At 44.7% G+C, this 20,352-nt stretch overlaps 1 protein-coding gene across 1 annotated transcript in view; it reads left to right on the top strand.

Moving 5' to 3' along the window:
- Positions 1-19,932, top strand: part of LOC144755278 (kelch-like protein 33) — a 190,916-nt gene extending 170,984 nt beyond the window's left edge. Inside the window, 3 exon segments of the mRNA XM_078644049.1 lie at positions 3,516-4,461; positions 18,190-18,366; positions 18,941-19,932. Coding sequence (XP_078500175.1) covers positions 3,516-4,461; positions 18,190-18,366; positions 18,941-19,532 — 1,715 coding nt within the window. The 3' untranslated portion in view covers positions 19,533-19,932.
- The last annotated feature ends 420 nt before the right edge of the window (positions 19,933-20,352 follow it).

Raw genomic sequence — 20,352 nt, 5'->3', positions numbered from 1 at the left:
ATACTGACTCTCACCTTTCCAGAATTTCCAAGGTTTTTTAACCTTCACCCACATACCCACTTTAATATCCGCTTTACCCGATCAAAACTTACAATCAAAAATGTGTTTGTACTGTAGATGCATTTCAAAAATACTCTTCCTAACCGTTTCCATGGAAATATCTACACCAGCATCTTTAACCAGCCATTCAGGGTTGCATTTGGTCCTAGCAGTGTGCCATCTCATGATTTCAAGCAGGGACATCTTAAAGTTTCATGTACATTTTTCCGATAGGTTCACACCGTTGTATAGACCTGTAATTCCCATTGTTAACCCTTCATAACAGCAATTTGAATGTTGTTTTTCAAAACTCTATTAAATCTTTCGCACATACCATTACAACTGGGATTGTAAAGGGATGTGGTTCTGTGTCACACCCCAATCCTCTCAAAATAGCTTTGGGCTAAATTTGACATGAATTGTACACCATTGTCACTAATATATTGAACCGGTAGACCCTTATCCGCAAAAACACTGTCAATACATTTCAACACAGTGCCAGAGTCGATTTTGTCTACCACCTTGACAGTTGGCCACCTGGAAAACACAACATTCATGGAGATTATTTACTTACCCGGGGTACCAATAGGACCCATGATGTCTATGGCTACTGTGTGCTATGGACCTTCTGGAATGATGGGTTCATACATATCAGGTCTAAATGTTTTCAGAGACTTGTCTGAATTGGCATAGACAACACAATCCCTTAAATTCCTTTCAACACACACATCCATACCCGGCCACCAGTACCATCTTTTAACCCTTTGCTTAGTCTTTACTATATCGGAATGGTCATCGTGGCACATCTTCATGATGGGTTCTCTCAAAAAAGTGGGCTGTACGGCTTCATCCCACCGAAAAACAGTTCCATGGTTTTCAGCTAACTCATTCTTTATTTCCTAAAACTTTTTCAATTTCAATGACAACTTAGACTTCTCAGGCCAGCCGTGAACCACATACGTTATGAGGTATTGTAAATTCTCCTCCTTTAAATATTCCTCCTTCCACTTCTTTTCCTCCACATAAGAGGATCCTTCATCATGAATCAGAGCCACCTGCAACGTATTCCATTCATTCATCTTGCACTCTTGTAAATCTAACAGCATACAAGAAAGAAAATCTGCCAAAACGTTGCTGTTGCCAGGTATGAACTCCACTCTATAGATGGAGTCCTGCAATCGCATGGACATCCTTGCGATCCTGGCTGAAGCTTTATACAGACCTTCAGTGGAAAGTAATTTGACAAGGGGTTTGTGGTCGCTTCTAACAGGACAATCCCTTACCCACACAAAAATGTGAAAATGCTCTAAAGCCTAAACACAGGCTAAAGTCTCCTTCTCAATAACTGAGAATTCACCTTCAGCTGGGGATAATGCTCTCGAAGCATGGGCAATGATAGATTCTTTGCCACACTCATTTATTTGTGACAACACATCCCCCAACCCCTTATTGCTTTCGTCCACAGTGACGGCATACTTACTTCCAACATCAAAGCAGCTCAAAACAGGAGTGTGAATAATTACCTCTCTTAATGTCCTCACATTCTCTTTTGCATAGGTCTGACCAAGCGAATTTAACATTGTTTTTTAATAACTGTCTGATGTTAAATACCTTGCTTGAAAACCCCTCAACAAACCTGGCATAGAACTCTACCATGCCAAGAAATTACCTACCTTCATCTTTATTGCTAGGATGAGGGGCATTCTTAATGACATCAACCAACTGTGGCTTGGTGGCAACAACCTCACTGCACAACACATGCCCCAAATAAGTCACAGATTTCTACCAAAACTTACCCTTTGAATGATCCACTGTTAAACCTCTCTCCTCTAAAATGCCCAGGACCTCCTATAATCCACTATCATATTCAGCTTTATCTTTTTCGAAAACCAAAATGTCATCTTGAAAACACTTCACCTTAGGGTGCTTCCCAAATAGTTGGTGCATGAGCCTCTGAAAGATTGCTGCCACTGAGGATAAACCAAAGGGCATTCTTTTATATTGGAAACAGCCCACTGGGGTGACAAATGCAGTAAATTGTTTGCTCTCCTCCTTTAACAAAATGTAGTGGTATGCTGAAGACAAATCTATAGTGGAGAACCACCTACCATCCTTTACTAATGCTAGCATCTCAGAGATTTTGGGGAGGGGAAATTTGTCCACAACAATATTACTATTGAGATGGTGTAAGTCAATACACAACCGAATATTACCATTGAACCACCTGGCATGGTTTTAAGGGCAAACAAAAGGGAGGAAAGCAAGGCAATATACATAACAGTCTCAGCTGTGGCTCATGGTCATATTCTTAGCAAGTCTGGTGACATGACAACTGAGTCATGAACAGGGGAGGGCCAGAGTTTACGGATTCTGGTGTGGCACGATGAGACCGTCCTGGTCAGGCTGAGTGATAGCTGTGGCAAATGAACAGTGTTGTATGACCAATGCACACCAGAGCTGCTGAAACAAATTGGGGAACAAACCAAAAGGGAAGTACAGAGCTTTGAAGAAACCCACCAGAGGTATTGGTTTACCCTAGAGGTTATCAAAATGTTTCTTTTCTACTTCTGGTTTTTAACACATGAGTTGCCTTTCACTTGCAGGTAAAGCGAAGAGAGGTGATCAGAAAAAAATTCTCCATATTGGTACTAGTCATATAGTGTAGGCTCCATAGCAGCAGCAGATATGATGCTTGGGAAGGTTGGTCATCAAACCAGAGATGGAAGCTGCTCAGTCTACACATCTTGAATTGAGTTAGAACAGGCCGTTTGCATACAGGGCAGCCTTCCTAATTTCATTCAGGACTCCCCAAAATCAAGATTTATTTGTCAGCTTAAGAATCTATCCCTGACTCTCAAGGGAGGGCAGCAACATAGAGTTCTTTCCCTCAATACTGGTGCACAGAGTTTCACCAGTGTAAACATTTGAAATGATAGTTTGACTCAGAGGATGGGCTTACGTCTAGAGTTAGTGGATAACACTCTTTCCGTTGTACAATTAGTGTACTATTAGTTTGTGTGACCCACAAAGAATAATGCACTGTGCACACATAGTCTTACTGCACACACCACTCTTTTTCAAATGACAGTATATTGCAGTCACATACCATGCTAAATCCCAGCCCTAAACCGTCAGAAAAATCTTTATATATTACAAGACACATTCTGATTCACAATTAATTCATTGACTTTTATTTAAAGGTTAAAGTGTGATACCTTGAAATGGCATCCTATTATATACTCTCCTAAAATGAGACTGTTGAACAAGCTTTTCCTGTTACAGTCTACCACTCAATCCAGTGTCAAGACATTACCCAATTGAATCCCCTGACACTCCTCACTCCATTGTCTCAAGCTGACTGTCCTCAACTCGAGCATGTAACCATATTTCATCTAAGTGCTGTATGAGCCTTATTTCAAGTTTACCATTTTAGTTTGATCAAAATGATTTCTAATTCTTTTCCTGTATTCTTCCAGTGCACCGTGCAGCTCTAGCGGCTGGGAGTGACTTCTTCCATGGCATGTTGACCAGTGAAATGAGAGAAGCAAAACAGGAAACAATTGAGCTGAAGACTCTCTCTGTTGCAGACCTTCGTCTGTTCATTGACTTTATCTATTCTGGTATCATTCAGGTCAACTGGGACAGTATCTTTGAAACTACAGAAGCTGCCATGAAATACCAGATGCAAAGCATACTGAACCTGTGCTTCCAATTTCTGCGAGAAGAAATGAGTCCTGAGTTTAGCTTGGACGTGATGTCCCTGGCTGATGCGTATGGTTTGCAAGATCTCAAGCACTTTACTGAGGAGTTCATCCTGAGGAACTTCAAGCAGGTGGGGGCAGTGCCAAAATACCAGGACCTCACAGCAGATCAGCTTGTGACCTTCCTCAGCAAAGATGCTCTCTAAACAACCACAGAGCTGGAGGTCTTCTTATCAGTGGTCCAGTGGATCAACACAGACCGCAAGCAGCGCCTGTCCCAAGCGGCACGGGTCATGAAGTGTGTGAGGTTTCCACTAATGACCAACAAGGAGCTGAAGCAGATACTAGCTATTGATTTGATGGCCCCATCAGGAAGGTGCTATCGAGTCCTGGAGGCCTCCCTTCTGAGTGTCCCCAGAGGACCCTCTTTGATGAGTCAGCTTCCTTGCCGCATACGGTTCCCAGACAAGGTTCTGGTCATTATTGGAGGGGATAGCCTCAATGATGATCTCTCCAATAGAAAACCCAATAAGGAATTATGGTTTGCACACAAGTTCATCACGGGAATTGGTCTTGTGAAGTACATTGAGTGGCGCAAGCTGATTTCTCTTCCTGAAATGCCACGTTTTCGGCATGGGGTGGTTACACTGAATAATAATATCTATGTTTTTGGGGGCAATTTTTACTATGGCCAGCAAGATGTCCTGAAGACAGCTATCAGGTAAGCCAAACTTGTGAGGTTACAGATGGCCACCAGCCCACAAGGTTCTGTGCCTGTCGCACTGTGTAGCACTGACTGAAAGTGAGATATAGTTTGCTACAGTCTAGAAATTCTCTTTCTCTCTATGTGATCAGCTAGATGGTTGAACATTTATGGTAAACAATCAATTATCAATGTCTCTTTGAAAGTATGGAAAATAATTCCTTTCTTTGCTTTAGTACTGGAATGGAATGTATTACAAAGGGAACAGGTTGTTTTCAGAACTTGAATTGGACTCGAGAGATACCCTGCCTCTGAGGTACTAAAGACATGAAAGCCACAAACAGGTTACCACAAATGGGTTGAAACCAGGTGTTTCAAACTGAAATTAATCAACTCCTATTGGGAAAAAAAATAACTAGGCAGCTCTCATAGACTTGGCACTTTAAAGAGGTAAGCTCAAGATATTCCAACATGTACATAGGTATACTCTTTCATAAAGGCTATTTCTAGACTATGTGCATAACTCTCTGTAGGTTCCATAGTGCTTACAAGGAGGTATTATTCAAAGTAGCTAGTATGGGACACAGGTAGGGTTTAAACATTCATCTGATCAGCATCATGTGCTTTCCCCTCACACTGAGATTGTATGTCAATACAATGCGGTGTTTACACCGCACTACCATTACAATGCTGGTTTTACAACGCAAGTCGTTACCACGACTTGCGCTGTAGGGTGCTGGACTTAGGAATAGTAAGATTTACTATTCCAACACCAGCCTACGTACAGTAGGGAAGGTGTTGGAATAGTAAATCTACTATTCCTTAGCCTAGAGCGCCCTCCCGCGCAGAGGAGAAGCGGAGAAGGTGCTGGGCACGCCAAATCTTTCCAGTGGGCTAGTTGCTGCAGGTTTTTGCAAGGGACAGAAAACGTTTGTTCGTCTAATGGATACCATTAGTGGAACGTTCATAGAAACTCATTTGTTTGCTGCAAAGTTAATGTTTTCTTGCGGTGAAACATGCTAAGAAAGGATTGATTTTGTGTTAAATGTATTCATGAGATAAAGAACTGAATGTGACAAAAATGTGATGACTGAGTGCTCTCAGATATCAACCAGCCCCTTATAAACTACAATGGAAAACTTCCTATGAGGTAGAAGGAGACACCCAAATACCCTGTAGGTTGACACTGAGACTAAAATACTTTCTATCTTCATCCATGAGGTGGTTTACAATGTCTCAAGCCAGTAGCTGAGGGGTTTCACCCAAGCAAGACTAACGGGTCAAAGAAAGGTTGACCCAAATGCCACTCTCTGTGTATTAAACACAAGAAACTAGTTTCACCAGACCTAAAAAAAAATCTGTCTGTACATAGCGCCAAGGGGTTTTAAAAGAGGAGGCTAGCTGTGAAGATACTCCAGTAATATTGGCATAAGCATACGTTCAACACGTTCCTAGTTATCTACACGTAGCAAGTGAAAAAAATGCGTAAATATGAGTGCAGGTTTACACACTAACCTCTGGAGGGTGCATAATCCTACAGCCTGTCTCATGAGAAACGAGGTGTTGTTTACCCAATTTCACACAAACTTAACTAGCCACTGTCCCAAGCAGCAAGCAACCTGCAGGGTTTTGGTGAATGGGGGATTCGGTAGATGGTGAAACAGTAAGGCAGCAGAAGTTTGCACGTTTCCCAAAGTGTAAGGCAAGCTAGGGTATCAAATCTCCTTTAAGAGAAAAGAATTATGTTCACCTCCATAATATGCTGCCATTAAGGCAGTTGCACATAGAAATATTTATCCTTTTAGCTCACTCAGAAACTTGGCTCCCCTTAGTTGTTGGAGTAAGGCACACCATTGAGGTACCACAACAATTTAGGTTTTGCTGGAACTCTCTCTAAAAGCGGTCCTAATCGATACTGAGAGTGTAAGGGATGTGTAGCACATTTTTGTTACATTTGTGATTTGCGGTTGATGCTTAGTGTCGACTACGAGCGTTATGCATCATATACATGATTGGAAATTGTTGGTAAAGAGGTTGCATGCAGAAAGTGAGAGTTAAGACACTGCTGTAAATTCTTGCAATACAAATTAGCAATACCGCATTAAAGATGCCCGGCAGAAGAGAAGGGTTCACCCAACATTCCATATTATTTTTTTCAGAAATTTCTGACATGAGAGGTGTGTATATAGAAGAAGCAATGCTCTGAAAAGAGGAACAAGCACAGGCATACCTTAGATAAGCTGGGGGTTTAAAAGATCAGACCTGGAAATCCAGATATCTCTTTAGAGGTTTACTTCTCAAGTCATGTTTTCAAATTAGCTTCAAGAAGGTTTCTCAGGGTCCACCATTTTTCTTAAGAGTCCACAACCCATTGTTAGTGCTAATGCTGCCAGGAGTCTTTATTAACATCACATATAACTCCATATCTATTCTGGTGGAGAGGATAGATCTTTGGAGACAATACTTATGCCAGCTACTGAGCATATAGCTCGAGGGTAATGTTGTGCCACCCAAACATGACACGGGCAAAGCAGGGTAGTGGCACAGTAAGATCCACCATTGTTGCCATGTGGCTGGCCAGATGTCTTTCTGTTTCCCATTCAGCCAATCCTGCCTTTTTAGCAAAATGTGGCATTTTTGGAATTGTAATTAAAAACTTAACATTGTAAATATTGTCCAAAAAAATCAAACATGTTATGGGGCCTATTATTTATTTATTTATTTAATATTTTTATTTAAAACATTTATAGAGCGCGGCTGTCACCTGGCAGGTATCCTGGCGCTGGTAGTTACTCCTGGGTTATTCGGCGGGGGAGGTGAGTTATGGGTAAGCTGGCTTAGCAGAGGGGGTGGGGGAAGAGCCATGTTTTGATTCGCTTCCTAAAGGGTAGGAGGTGTGGGATTTGGCGAATTTCGGCAGGCAGACTGTTCCAGAGCTTGGCCGCGGCCACTCTGAAGGATCTTCCCCCAATCCTGGCTTTCTTACATCTGGGTACTTTCACAAGGCAGGCGGTTGCGGACCTAAGTGTTCTGGTGGGGATGTACCACGAGAACAGACGTTGAAGAGGTCTAGGTCCTGCACCGTGTAGTGCCTTGAAGACCAAGCAAAGGGCTTTGAAGGCGATGCGTTGCTTCAAAGGAAGCCAGTGCAGCTCGGCCAAGGCAGCAGTGGCCGAGGATCTCCTGGTCCAACCAAGAGCCAGTTTAGCTACTGCTGACTGAACTCGTTGGAGTCTGTCTAGCAGAGTCGCAGGGGATTCAAACAGGAGAGCATTACAATAGTCAAGGCGACTAAGGATAGTGCACCTGACTATCAATGCTCGGGTTGAAAATGGTAGTAGAGGCAGGATTTTGCGCAGTGAGCGCATAAGGGCTGAGCAGGTAGCGACTGTTCTTGAGACCTGCGTTTCCATGCTCAGTTGGTGATTTAGCATGACGCCCAAATTGCGAACAGTGGTAACCGGTAGTGGATTGTTGGAGTTTTCCGGGGGCCAGAACTCAGTAGGCAGAGGGCGGGATATGCGGCTCGCGGGAGAGAACAGAACCTCGGTTTTCAAGGAGTTAAACTGGAGGGAGTTCCGGTGCAACCAGCCTGCGGTGTCTCTTAGGCAGTTATGGAAGGCTTCAAAAGAGATGGAGTCTTCACCCTCCCAAGAGAAAAGGAGCTGGGTATCGTCCGCATAGTTTACTGCGGTCATATTGTGCGATTTAATTAAAACGACCAGTGGCTTCAAGTAAACATTAAAAAGAATCGGACTGATGGAGGAGCCCTGGGGAACACCGTGAGGGACAGGGGAGAAAACCGATTGGAAAGGGGGAAGGGATACAGCCTGTTTTCTGTTACTAAGGTAGGAGTGAAACCAGAGCAGAGCCGTGCCATCGACACCTGCCTCTCTCAACCTCTCAAGCAGGATCCCATGATTGACAGTATCGAATGCGGCAGACAGGTCTAATAAAATCAGGGCCACGGCTTGGCCCCTGTCTGCACGCATTCGAAGCTCTTCCATGGCAGTGAGCACTGCAGTTTCAGTGCCATGGGCTGGGCGAAACCCAAATTGGAATTCGTCCAGAACGAGGTTCTGCTCGAGGTGGGTTGAGAGGCAATTGCTGACCCAACGTTCAAGCACCTTCGCCGGAAATGGCAGAAGTGATATGGGGCGGAAATTGGACAAACATTCTGGATTCAGCGTAGGTTTCTTAAGTAGCGGGGTGATAAGTGCTTGCTTCCAGGGGGTGGGGACGAAGCCACAGCTAAGAGATTGATTGCAGATCATCCGCAGGGTGTGGAATAACTCGTGCCCGCAAGCTTTCCAGATTTTCGGGGGCAAAGGATCAAGAGGGGATCCCGAGGTGATGCCCATTGCCAGTTTCTCAAATTCTACTTGAGAGATTAAGGGGAAGGCCAGGAGACTATTCATAGGAGGGCTTGCTGACCTCGAGGAGTCAGAGTTGGTGGGGCCGACTCCGGGAGGGGTAGAGTGATTATAAGACGGGGGGTTGTCAGGTTGTTGATGATGGTCTCGATTTTATCGGTAAAAAACCGAGCGAGATTGTCACAGAGGGTCTGAGATGGGGGAATGGAGTTCTTGACACAGTCAGGATGTATGATGTTATCCAGGATCTGAAATATACTTTTTGAGCTGTTAGCAGCGTTAGCTATAGTGGAGCAGTAATATTCCGATTTACACTTTGCGATGGCAGATTTGTAATCACGGAGTAAGTTCTTCCAGAGGGCTTTGTTGTTGTCACAGTATCCGTGTCTCCACTTTCTCTCAGCCTGTTTACAGGCAGATTTGAGGGATTTCAGGGAGTCGTTGTACCAGGGAGCAGGTGCTCTACCTTTGGGTTTACAGTGTTTTAAAGGGGCAGCTGAGTCCGTGGTAGATGTAATTCTCAAGCTGAGGGAACTGTAATTATTTTCCACCGAGCTGGAAGGAGAGAAGCTATCCTGCACCTCAAAGACTTTGGTGGTGGTGCTGAGTATTTCTAGAGCCTTCCAGTTTCGGTAAGAGAATTGCGGTGGAGAGTAGTTCTTGGGCTTTCTTATTATGGCGTTGGTGATGAAGAGTTTGATGAGCGAGTGGTCCGTCCAACTCATGGGCAGAATATCGCCTACTTGCGTAAGATCGGAACTCGAAAAAATGAGGTCGAGACGATTACCTGCAGAGTGGGTGGGGTCCTTTATTAGTTGGTGAAGCCCTACGCTGTCACAAGATAACAGAAGGTTGTCTAAGCCTGTGTCCAGGCTGCCGTTTGGCCAGAGATTGAAGTCTCCAAGAATAATAAGTTTGTTGTGGGAGGTTGCCATATTTGTGATGATCGTAAGGAGAGCTTGCTGTTGCAGGAGGGAAAAAGCCCCTGGCGGTCTGTAACAGATAATTACCGTAAAGGTGACTCCTGGGTGGCTGGTTATAGTCAGACCAAGGAGCTCAATTCCAGGTACAGGATCTATGTCAATGGTGTTTATTTGCCAAGCGGCTCGGAAGATGATACCAACTCCGCCGCCGCGGCCTTTGGATCTGGGAAGATGTAGAATGTTGAAGTTAAAAGGGCAGGCAGATGCTAGGTCGGTCTCACAATTGGCATGTGTCCAGGTTTCAGTTAGAAAGAGTACATCTAGTTGGTGTGAGTCTATAAGGAGATTAATTTCAGTGGCATGCTTTGGTAGAGATCTGACATTCAAGAGGCCTCCTACGATTAAGCCCTTATAGATGAAGTCAGTTAAGGGAAAAGCAGTCTCTTCGAAGGAGAGCTTACCTTCATGCGCATACCCACGTAAATTGAGCAGTGCATCCCGGGTGTAGCAGGGGGATTGAGGGCTGAATTGGGCAGGGTAAGAGGCGCTAGGCGCGTCCTCGTCGCGGACGAGCGCAGACGAGCTTGCCTTAAGCGCGCCTTCGGCGCGCAATCGGCGTGCCCGCTGCGCTCGTCCGCTGCGCTTCCGGTACTGACACATGAGTATATAGTGATAGTAGGTGACGTGGAAGGGGGCGTGGCCAGCAAGAGATGGGCGTGGCTATCGTCTCCCTCGGCGAGCAATGGCGCCAAGAAACGAGTAAATTCCCTTTCCCAACAGCTATTATTCAGCTGCACCGGGAATCAGGTCAGTATCAAGTAGAATGAAATGTGCAAATGAGCAAGGTTTTAAAAGCAGTACAAGTTTTAAAAAAGCATAAACACCTCCCGGCTTTTCGCCTCAGGAGTATCACAAGAGGAGCAGCGCTAGCGTTCAGCGCGCCCTATTTATCTTTTGCGGAGGGGGCGTGGCCAGCAAGAGATGGGCGTGGCTATCGTCTCCCTCGGCGAGCAATGGCGCCAAGAAACGAGTAAATTCCCTTTCCCAACAGCTATTATTCAGCTGCACCGGGAATCAGGTCAGTATCAAGTAGAATGAAATGTGCAAATAAGCAAGGTTTTAAAAGCAGTACAAGTTTTAAAAAAGCATAAACACCTCCCGGCTTTTCGCCTCAGGAGTATCACAAGAGGAGCAGCGCTAGCGTTCAGCGCGCCCTATTTATCTTTTGTGGAGGGGGCGTGGCCAGCAAGAGATGGGCGTGGCTATCGTCTCCCTCGGCGAGCAATGGCGCCAAGAAACGAGTAAATTCCCTTTCCCAACAGCTATTATTCAGCTGCACCGGGAATCAGGTCAGTATCAAGTAGAATGAAATGTGCAAATGAGCAAGGTTTTAAAAGCAGTACAAGTTTTAAAAAAGCATAAACACCTCCCGGCCTACTGTCAGCTATGTCATCTTTGGAGAAGACAAACATAAATAAGGTGAAATGGGAACATAGACAGAACAGTCACACAGTATAGATGAACATTCCTTTCCATGCTCTTCAAAGAAGCCCATTTACAAAATTATTTGAAGGTCTGGGGTTAGCCAAGAAGACCTTTTCATTTTATACATGTACATTATTTACATAAAGGGCATTTGAGCAAGTTCTCTTCACCAATCCTATTGTTTTTAACTCACAACAGCATTCAGCATTCTGCAATCTGTCAACCTACTTCAGTCAGTGGAAAACTTCACAGTAATGACAACATTCAGCCCTTTCAAAAGAAGCACATCCGCAGATGAAGTAGTTTGACTAAGTGCCAGGAAATACTATGGCACTGTGGCAATTTGAGGCAAAAAAACGTTTGCTTTTAGTCAATGTTATCTTTTTTGTACCGGTCAGGACTGAGAAACACACCCAACAATAAAGTTTTACAAAAAAAAATAACAAAACAAGCGCTGATCAAGCCAAATATGTTCAGTAAATTCCTGATTTATTGGCTTTGCCAGTGCTTCTTTGGATTAATGACTAATTGAGGCAAACAGGAAAATGCTAGCACGTTAGAGGCAGGTCAGTGTATAAAACTGCAGGTTGCTGTGCTGCGCCAATCGTGGCTCAAGCTCTATTGTAGTGCCATGACGTACTCTACCTCCAAGGTTGGGGGGGTGTTGGTGTCAGCTGTGTCAGGATAAAACCAGGCATCACTGCAGCAGCTACTGAATCGTGGACAGTGAGGAGAAGGCAACTGGACATGTTAAGGAGACTCAAAAGATGGCATTTTGCACATGTGCATGCATAGACTGTCGAAACATGTAATGTGACTGTTTGTTTCATCAGGCCTCACTGTGGAATGCTGTCAAATAGGTACCCCCTTTTTTTTTTTTACAAATAATGATTTAATGAATTCATCAGAGTGTGTTTGCAAATGAAACCTCACACAAAATAGCACTGGTACTGAGCACCGACAAACACTGGTATGAACTTTTCAAAATAGTAATTAATCTCATTTCAGTATTAGCCCGATTATCTTTGCTTTTGTGCCTCGGTCCTGGGGGGCACGGGCAACTCTGCTTCTACCTCTGAACTAAACCTCATCTTCGGCTCAGGTCTCGCACTGGCTATAAGATGAAGAGACCAGACACGCTTTAAATACTAAAAGATCTATAGAAAGAACTCATGAGTTGAAACATGAAGGTTGACGGAAACTCAGGGCCAAATTCATAAAGAACGTCCGAAAATTATTGGTGGATATCTCTGCCTTCTCCGTTATGTAATTTTCCAACTTTCTGGCATTTACAAACATTTCAAGAGGTACACATGGAAAGCTGCACGAGGTACAGGATTCCAGGCATTCTTCTGGGAAGGTGAAGAGGCATCCCTAGCGGGATACTGTTAGAAATGGGTTTTCTGGTTGGCTATGGTGTGCACCAAAGCCAGACAGAAAATACTACTCAAATCAGGGTAAAGGTGTTACACATCTGTTATGTTATGTTATGTTACAATGTTTTTGTATAGCGCAAATCACCACTGGTCTCTAAGCGCTTCCAAGAAAAGGTACATAACCTGAAGCAACCCCGAATGCGCCCTCCGCCATCAAACCACATTAGGGTTTAGATGTTATCTTTTTAAACAGATAGGTCTTTAAGTTCTTTCTAGAGGACAGTAGTTGCGGGTCTTCCAGCAGGAAAGCAGGTAGCTCATTCCAGAGTTGCGGAACGAGTACGGACAGAGCCCCGCCACCTTTAGATTTAAGCTTAAATCTAGGTTTAATCAGTTTGCAGGCTTTACTTGACCGTAGGGCTCTCCCCGGAGTGTACTTCCTCAATCGCTCTTTGATATACTTAGGAGCCTTACCAAAGATGGCTTTATGGGCCACACAAAGACATTTAAACTGCACTCTATATTTAATAGGCAGCCATTGCAGCTTCAGAAGAAGGGGGGTCGCATGAGAGCTCCTCGGCAGAGAGTAGATTAACCTGGCCGCGTCATTCTGCACAACCTGCAGTTTCCTCAGGAGTTTCTGCGGGAGGCCTAAATACAAAGCATTGCCGTAGTCCAACCGGGAAATGATAGTGGCGGACACTATGGATTGCAATGTAGAGATAGACAGAATGGGAATCAGCTTCCGAAGTTGCCTAAGCAAGCCAACGCAGGAACCTACCACTGCCGAGACTTGGGGGGCCATAGAAAGATCTACGTCAATCTTTAAGCCTAAACTTTTAACCACTCTTCCTGGAGATGGTGTTTTCCCTAATTCTGGGGGCCAAAACAAATCACACCAGGGGTTTTCTAGATTGGTAATAACCAACACCTCCGTTTTCTCAGCGTTTACTTTCAGAAGGTTGTTGGTCATCCAATTTACAGTGAATCTAAGCAAGTTCTTTACCGATTCCTGTGCCTCCCTCGAATACTCCAACTGAACAAGCAGTTGGGTATCGTCGGCATAGTTAAAGACTTGGCAATTCCTATGCGTTAGCTCCTCCACAAGAGGTTGAAGGTATATGTTAAATAACAAGGGGGATAGTGCGGACCCCTGGAGTACACCCCAGGTCACAACATTGGCCTCAGATATTTGGTCTCCCAATTGCACTCTCTGGGTCCGGCCAGTAAGGAAAGATTCAAGCCACTTAAATGCTTGCCCTGTTATTCCCAGCTTCGCGATACGGTCAAGCAGGACGGGATGGCTGATCGTATCAAACGCCGCTGACAGAGCCAATAGAATCAAGGCACAAGGCTGTTTATTATCTGCCCTGATTTTTAGATCGTCAGCGACCGTGGCCATGACCAGTTCTGTGCTATGCTGGGGCCAGAAGCCCGCCTGCCTTGGATGGAGTAGACCGTGCTCCTCCAGGTAACTGGCAAGCGTATTCAGGACCTGCTTTTCCAGTATCTTTCACAGAAAGGGCAATTGAGAGATTGGCCTATAGTTCTTTAAAGCCTTAATATCCGCTCCTGCTTTCTTCAGGAGGGGGATGACCCTGGCTTCCTTCAAGTTCGCTGGGAGATAACCAGACTCCAATGACTTGTTTAATAGGCTTAACAACTGATTTTCAAGGCTGGGCAAGGCCATTTGGAATATTCTCAGGGGACATGGGTCCATACTAGATCCTGACTTACTTTGATGAGCAATAGCTGACAAACTCCCTGCATCCAAGCACGGGATGCTGTTCAGATTCCAGGTCGACTCCTGGAAGGCAGGGGTAGATGAAAGAAAAGGATCAGCTGGAGTTTTTGAGATGTCCCTAATGATGTCTTGTATTTTCTGGAGGAAAAACCTCTGAAAGGTGTCACAATCCGGTCGATCGTTTGTTGGGGCTTTACCCTCTAACTGCGTTAGTTCCCTGAGAATAGCAAATATCTCCCTTTGCTTATTCCCGGCACGTCTAATTCTGTCCTCGTAGAAGGCTGCCTTCCTCGACAATATATCAGCCTTGTATTTTGACAGAAGTACTTTGTAAGTTTCAGACTCAACCTGGCTGTAATTGAGTCTCCACCTTCTCTCCGCTTGCCGGAGAACTTGTTTTTTCTCTCTAAGCAAGGCATCAAACCAAGGTGCTCCCTTCCCCTTAGCTCTGGTTCTTTCCATTCGCTCAGGGACAAGAGTGTCCAAAGCAGCACGAATCCAGGCCATAAGGGCTGTGGTGTCTGAGTCTAGATTTCCCTCAGACCTCTCTGGAGGTGGAATGGAGAGGAGCGTGGACGTCTGAGACTCAGCTTCCAACTTCTTCCAAGCTCGAACTTTCCTCCAAAGTGGATCAGACGTTGCAGGTGAAACATCGCACGGAACCCAGCACTTGATCAGGGAATGATCTGACCATATGCAAGGGCTAACGTCGATTATCTCTACCCGGGGTATAGAGGACCAAACCAGGTACAACGTGTGTCCTTTGACATGCGTAGGGCCCACCACTAATTGGCGCAGGTGTAATGAGGTCAGGTTAGTATCAAACCCTGTCTCTGTAGGGTCTAAGCTAACCACTGCTTACCCCCTTGGTAGCTTGGGCAGAGGAGTCAGGATTAACCCAGAGGGAATGTGTAAAGCATTAGCGCAACACATTCACACCATTGACATAATAAATACACCACTAAAATGATTCCACACAATATTATATAAAAATATAAAATATAATGTACATAAACCATAGACTAAAACATCATAAATCAGTGAATATGTTGCCAACTAGGCAAGTGAAAAAACATCACAATGCGTGCAATGAAAGAAAGATTTTTAGGTTGAAAGTCACCAAAATGCCATTACTGTGCACATTATACAGTCACATTCTATGTTAATCGCTAGACTGACAGTGCAAGGCATAAACCAACATATCACCGTGAACATAAAATGCAGAATGTAATGAAACAAACACATGAATCCATTCTGTACCTCATAAGCACCTCAGTAACTGTGGTAATTACTTTAGGGCATAGAATGTAGATCAGGCTAGGGTGAAGCACAGACATCACCAGCTCTCACCATAAACCCGAAGGCTTCAGCGCATCTGCCCTCCTTTCTGGTGTAATACAGTAAATCTTCCTAATCGTAGGGAACAGGAACACCTGCACACCTATGAGATTTAGTACAGTAATCTCCGAATTCCTGATCAGAGCAAGTCCCTAGGGGGGGGCCTTCTTTGAGGGCTCATCCCCTTCGACCACCGGCATGGTGGACAAATCTCCCAAGGTATGTATTTAATCTGGGGAGGAGGTGCAAAGGTAGAACACTGCTGACTTCAGGCGGGGAATCCTCGCTGGACTCCCTGCGCACGAAACAGTGAAAAATGCCTGGCTACAAACATGTGGTGCTACTGCCGAAATCAAGGCAACGGACTAACCTTTGAAGCCCCTCTGACCACCTCAGATGTCAGGGACTTCTTTGGGTCCTTGCGGGTGCAGGTCACGACCTCTTCTGGTCGCAGGCGGTAATGACTCAGAGTTGCAAGGATTTGGGCGTGCTGCCAGTGCAAGAGACCTGCTTCGGTCTCTCCTGACTGCGCTGAGGTAGAAATCAGCACCCGCTTTTTTAACACCTGCACTGCAAGAACAGGAGTTGCACTGATAAGCGGCTAACAGGGGTAGGTGGGGTTTCTGCACAGTGCTTCAGCCTTGACCAAGGTGCTCCTCCCTGGGGTCTTCCTTCACTATCGACGGCTCTTTCTCATTGGAGCGGTGATGCATGGAAACAACAAGTACATCAAAGATCCTGGGCAACAAAGGTAAAGCTCTTGACATGCCCAAATTGCACAGTTCAGCGACAAGTGCTGGTATCCATGAGCAAGGCACTACCCATACGCCGAGGGAAAGCACAGGGCCACATGCAGCACTTTCCACGTGCTGAGCTTGAAGATTTTAGGCGGCTGGACTCCACGTCCCTGGGCCAGTTCAGGGCTGCTACTAGAACCCTTGAGAACACTGAAGCACACGAGGCACAAGCAGATAGGCAAAAGACCAGCACTGGGTTTAGCAAAGTCTCTAGCAGCGAAGCAGGTCAGCACAACAGAACAAAAATAGTCCAAGTGGTGATCTTCTCTGGCAGCACAGCAGTCCTCTCGTGCAGGATGTAGAGCCAGCAATGTCTGGATACAAGTCACATGCATTGTCTCAAGATGTGTACTTACTCTCAAAATGTCTTTGATGTGGAGCCAACTTCAACAGAAGCCTTAGAAATGCACAACACCCCTTTTCAACTTAGCCCTTGCTCCAGGAGTACAGTAGGGGGTAAACGAGTCATTTGTGTGAGAGCCAGACAAAGCCTAAACAAATGTAAGCGTGCCCTGCCTCCCTCTCTCCCAGCCCAGGAAGACCATTCAGCATGCAGACGTAACCCTGTTACACCCCAACCATCCCTGTGTGATGACTGTCTGGAAACTATGCACAAAGCGTAGCTGTCATTCAACACTAGATGTGGATTGGAGTCGGGCTGCAAAGCACAAAAAGTCATAAGCATAGAGACATTTCCACTTTCTCAAAATTGTATTTCTGCACTAGTAATGAAAAGTCTACACACACCAATAACAGGATTTATCACCACTATTCCAAACATACCATAGGGTTACCTTGGGCCTACTTTAGGGGTGACCTATATGTAGTAAAAGGGGAGCTTCAGGCTTGGCAAGTAACTTTAAATGCCAAGTCAATGTGGCAGTATACAAAGCATGCAGGCCTTGTAGTGGCAGGCCTGAGAGAGGTTTGAAAGGCTACTTCTGCTGGAGGTGCAAACAGCTCTGCAGGCTCACAAGGAGCCATGTTTAAAGGAGAGAGAACATGTACTTTAGCACTGAATATCAGTGGTAAAGTGCTCAGAGTCCTAAAGACAACAAAAAGAGGGTCCGAAAAATACAGGAGGAAGGCAAAACGTTTGCGGACAAGTCTGCAGAAAATACTATTTGCACTCCTTGGTGTTCTCCATAGTTCAATCTCTGAACAGAGGAAATAGAATCTTGTTCAGTAGTACATTTACAAACTTTTCTAGGAAAGGGGAGGAAACAGAGTTTCGAGTTTTGAAATGCCCATAGACTTACGTGGGTGGCTGTTCCCAAACGTCCTTGGCAAACCACATCACTTAAATGTCGACTTCCTACCCCTTGAGTGGGATCACAAGTACAGAGTTCTCTTCAATCATAACTGAGATTTCAGCCTTAATAAATGGACTTGTGCCTACCGGAAATCCCATTGTGAATTCCTGGCATACAAAAAAGTGGAAATTTGGTTTACTCTTATGACTAGGAACATCATTCACCAAAAGCTCGTCAAGCAGTTGTAATTCTAGCAATGCGTTTCTCGGTCTCATCAGAGACGAGCTAATAGACTTGCAATAAACTTGGGAATTCAATGTTTTAGAAGGTGTACAAAATAGCCAGTTGTAGTGTTAGAAGGGCATCGTTAGTAGAAATGGGTGCATGTGAGCTGAACTGAGGATCTTGGCACTGTCTGTATTTCTTGCTTTGAGTTGTTTTTTTCTTCTCTCTCTAGGTACAACCCTCAGGAGAATACATGGGACACTTTAGCAGAAATGAAAGAATGCCACAGCTACTTCCCTTTAGTGTGTCTAGATGGCCTGATATATATTCTTGGGGGAAATACAGATATCACTAATACAGAGTGCCTGGATTCTGTGGAGTGCTACAATCCAGCCAATAACACCTGGAAGTAAGTTATGGAGACTCTTCCTCTCAATTAGTGACCTGTAAACATGGCAAATTTCTGTTAGTTGCATGTCCACTATCTAATTCCACCCGTCAAAATGCCACCATGCAATACACCGATCTGAACAGAAATCTATTTTCCATTTCTGAGTGGCCCATGAGTGATTTACTTTCAAAGAAAACCAATTTGCCCTGAATGGCACTAGTACACCCAAGTCCAGGGCAAGGATTTTTGGAGCATCTATCTAAGTAAAATTTTTTAGGTTTTGGTCTGCTCCACTTTAGCAATAGGCTATTTTTAGGCCATTTATTTCAGTCATGGTGACTACAGCCACCTTAATGTAACCCTTGTTATAAGTGTGCAATTAAAGCCAAACCTAAACTTGATGAAAGATGAAGGCAGTTGTATTCTATCTGAGGAAGGCCTCTACCATCAGAAAGTCAAATATCAACCAAAACTAAATTAAATGGAGCCACTACAGGCTATCTGAAGCCGCAGCATAGCATTGCATAAGTCTGCTGTGTGATTGTTTGTCTGTGCTTGACTCTTGTCACTAACTACTGTTTTATGATTACAGGTATGCACACCCACTTCCCCAGCCTCTATGTGGGCATGGCGCAGCCATTTGCGATGGCAAGATTTATGTTTCTGGAGGCTGTGACAGCAGCTACCAATGCCTTAATTCTTTCTATCTCTATCACCCAGTGAAGAATGCAACATATCTCTCAGCAATGAATGCCATCAGAGCTGGCCACGTAATGGAAACCATCAGAGAGAAGTTATATGTGGCAGGGGGGCTTGGACAAGGTGTGTGGGGTTTTGAAGATCAGTACATGTGTGAAGTGTACAGCCCCGCTACAGACTGCTGGACCCAGTTTGCACGTCTCACACAGCCTCATGTTGTTGCTGCTTCAGCTGTGTTACATGATGAGCTGTATATCCTAGGTGGCTACTCTCAAGAAACCTACCAAGATTCCCACTTGGTCCACTGTTATAACCCTGTGACTGACAGGTGGGTCAACCTGGGCACAATGCCATATGCCTCTGCTGACATCAAAGCGTGTGTCCTCTCCGTTCCTTATCACCAGAGGCAGAAAAGCACTGTCCACCCTCCAATTACTGCACGAGCAGATCCAACACTTGCTTCATATGCTTGTTCAGCAACATGATAACAAGGGTGTCCATAGAAACATAAATGGCCATCATGTCTGCCTACCCAACCGCCCACTCTGGAAACGGTGAGCCAGCACTTCTCCATCTGTTTCTTCAATTCGTCATACATATTTTGGTTCAGCACTTTTCTTGGGAGTCAGTTCTGTACATTTACTGTCATTTTTGTGAGCAAAGAAATCTTAATGTATGGATTGAGCGTCCCCGCACTTTCTCCTGTGGATACAGATGAACTACCAGTACAGGAGTTCTGTGCATATAAAATCTCTTGCATCTTGTAGTATGTGACTGCCTCTATTATATGCAATCTATGCCTCTGTTTTTCTACTGTATGAATACTTTCATCTAGCATTTCTTTTTAAATGGATTCTACAATAAACCATGTTGCCTTTTTCTTGCCGCGGTTGAGTGTCTTCATCTGTCTTTATGCTTTTAGATTTGTGATGAACACATAGGAAAAGACCTGCAGTGCATTACTTCAGAGTAATACTTACCAGTGAAGTGCAGTAGTGAGAACAAAGCATCATCAGTGTGTCTGCAGATTATAACCCTTCCAAGACATTTCCAAATTCCTCTTGCCCAATTTGTGGTCTAACCATGATTGAAGCCTTTTTGAGGATTGTCAATGTCATATTGCGAAGATTTAGCTCCTATCTTGTCTCCCTTTAAACCTAACCTTCATTTCTGATTTTCTTAGTAAGAAGGTTCTGTGAGAATATACTCTGGGGCATATTATCAAGGACGGGCGATACATTATCGCCGCTTTTATCGGCAGCAAACTGTCGATAAAGCGGCGATAATGGGCTTGATAATATGCTC

Source organism: Lissotriton helveticus, chromosome 5_1 (genome assembly GCF_964261635.1).
Source record: "Lissotriton helveticus chromosome 5_1, aLisHel1.1, whole genome shotgun sequence".
Taxonomy (NCBI): domain Eukaryota; kingdom Metazoa; phylum Chordata; class Amphibia; order Caudata; family Salamandridae; genus Lissotriton; species Lissotriton helveticus.
The sequence above is the reverse complement of the archived record's forward strand: the minus strand, read 5'-3'. Positions and strand labels throughout refer to the sequence as shown.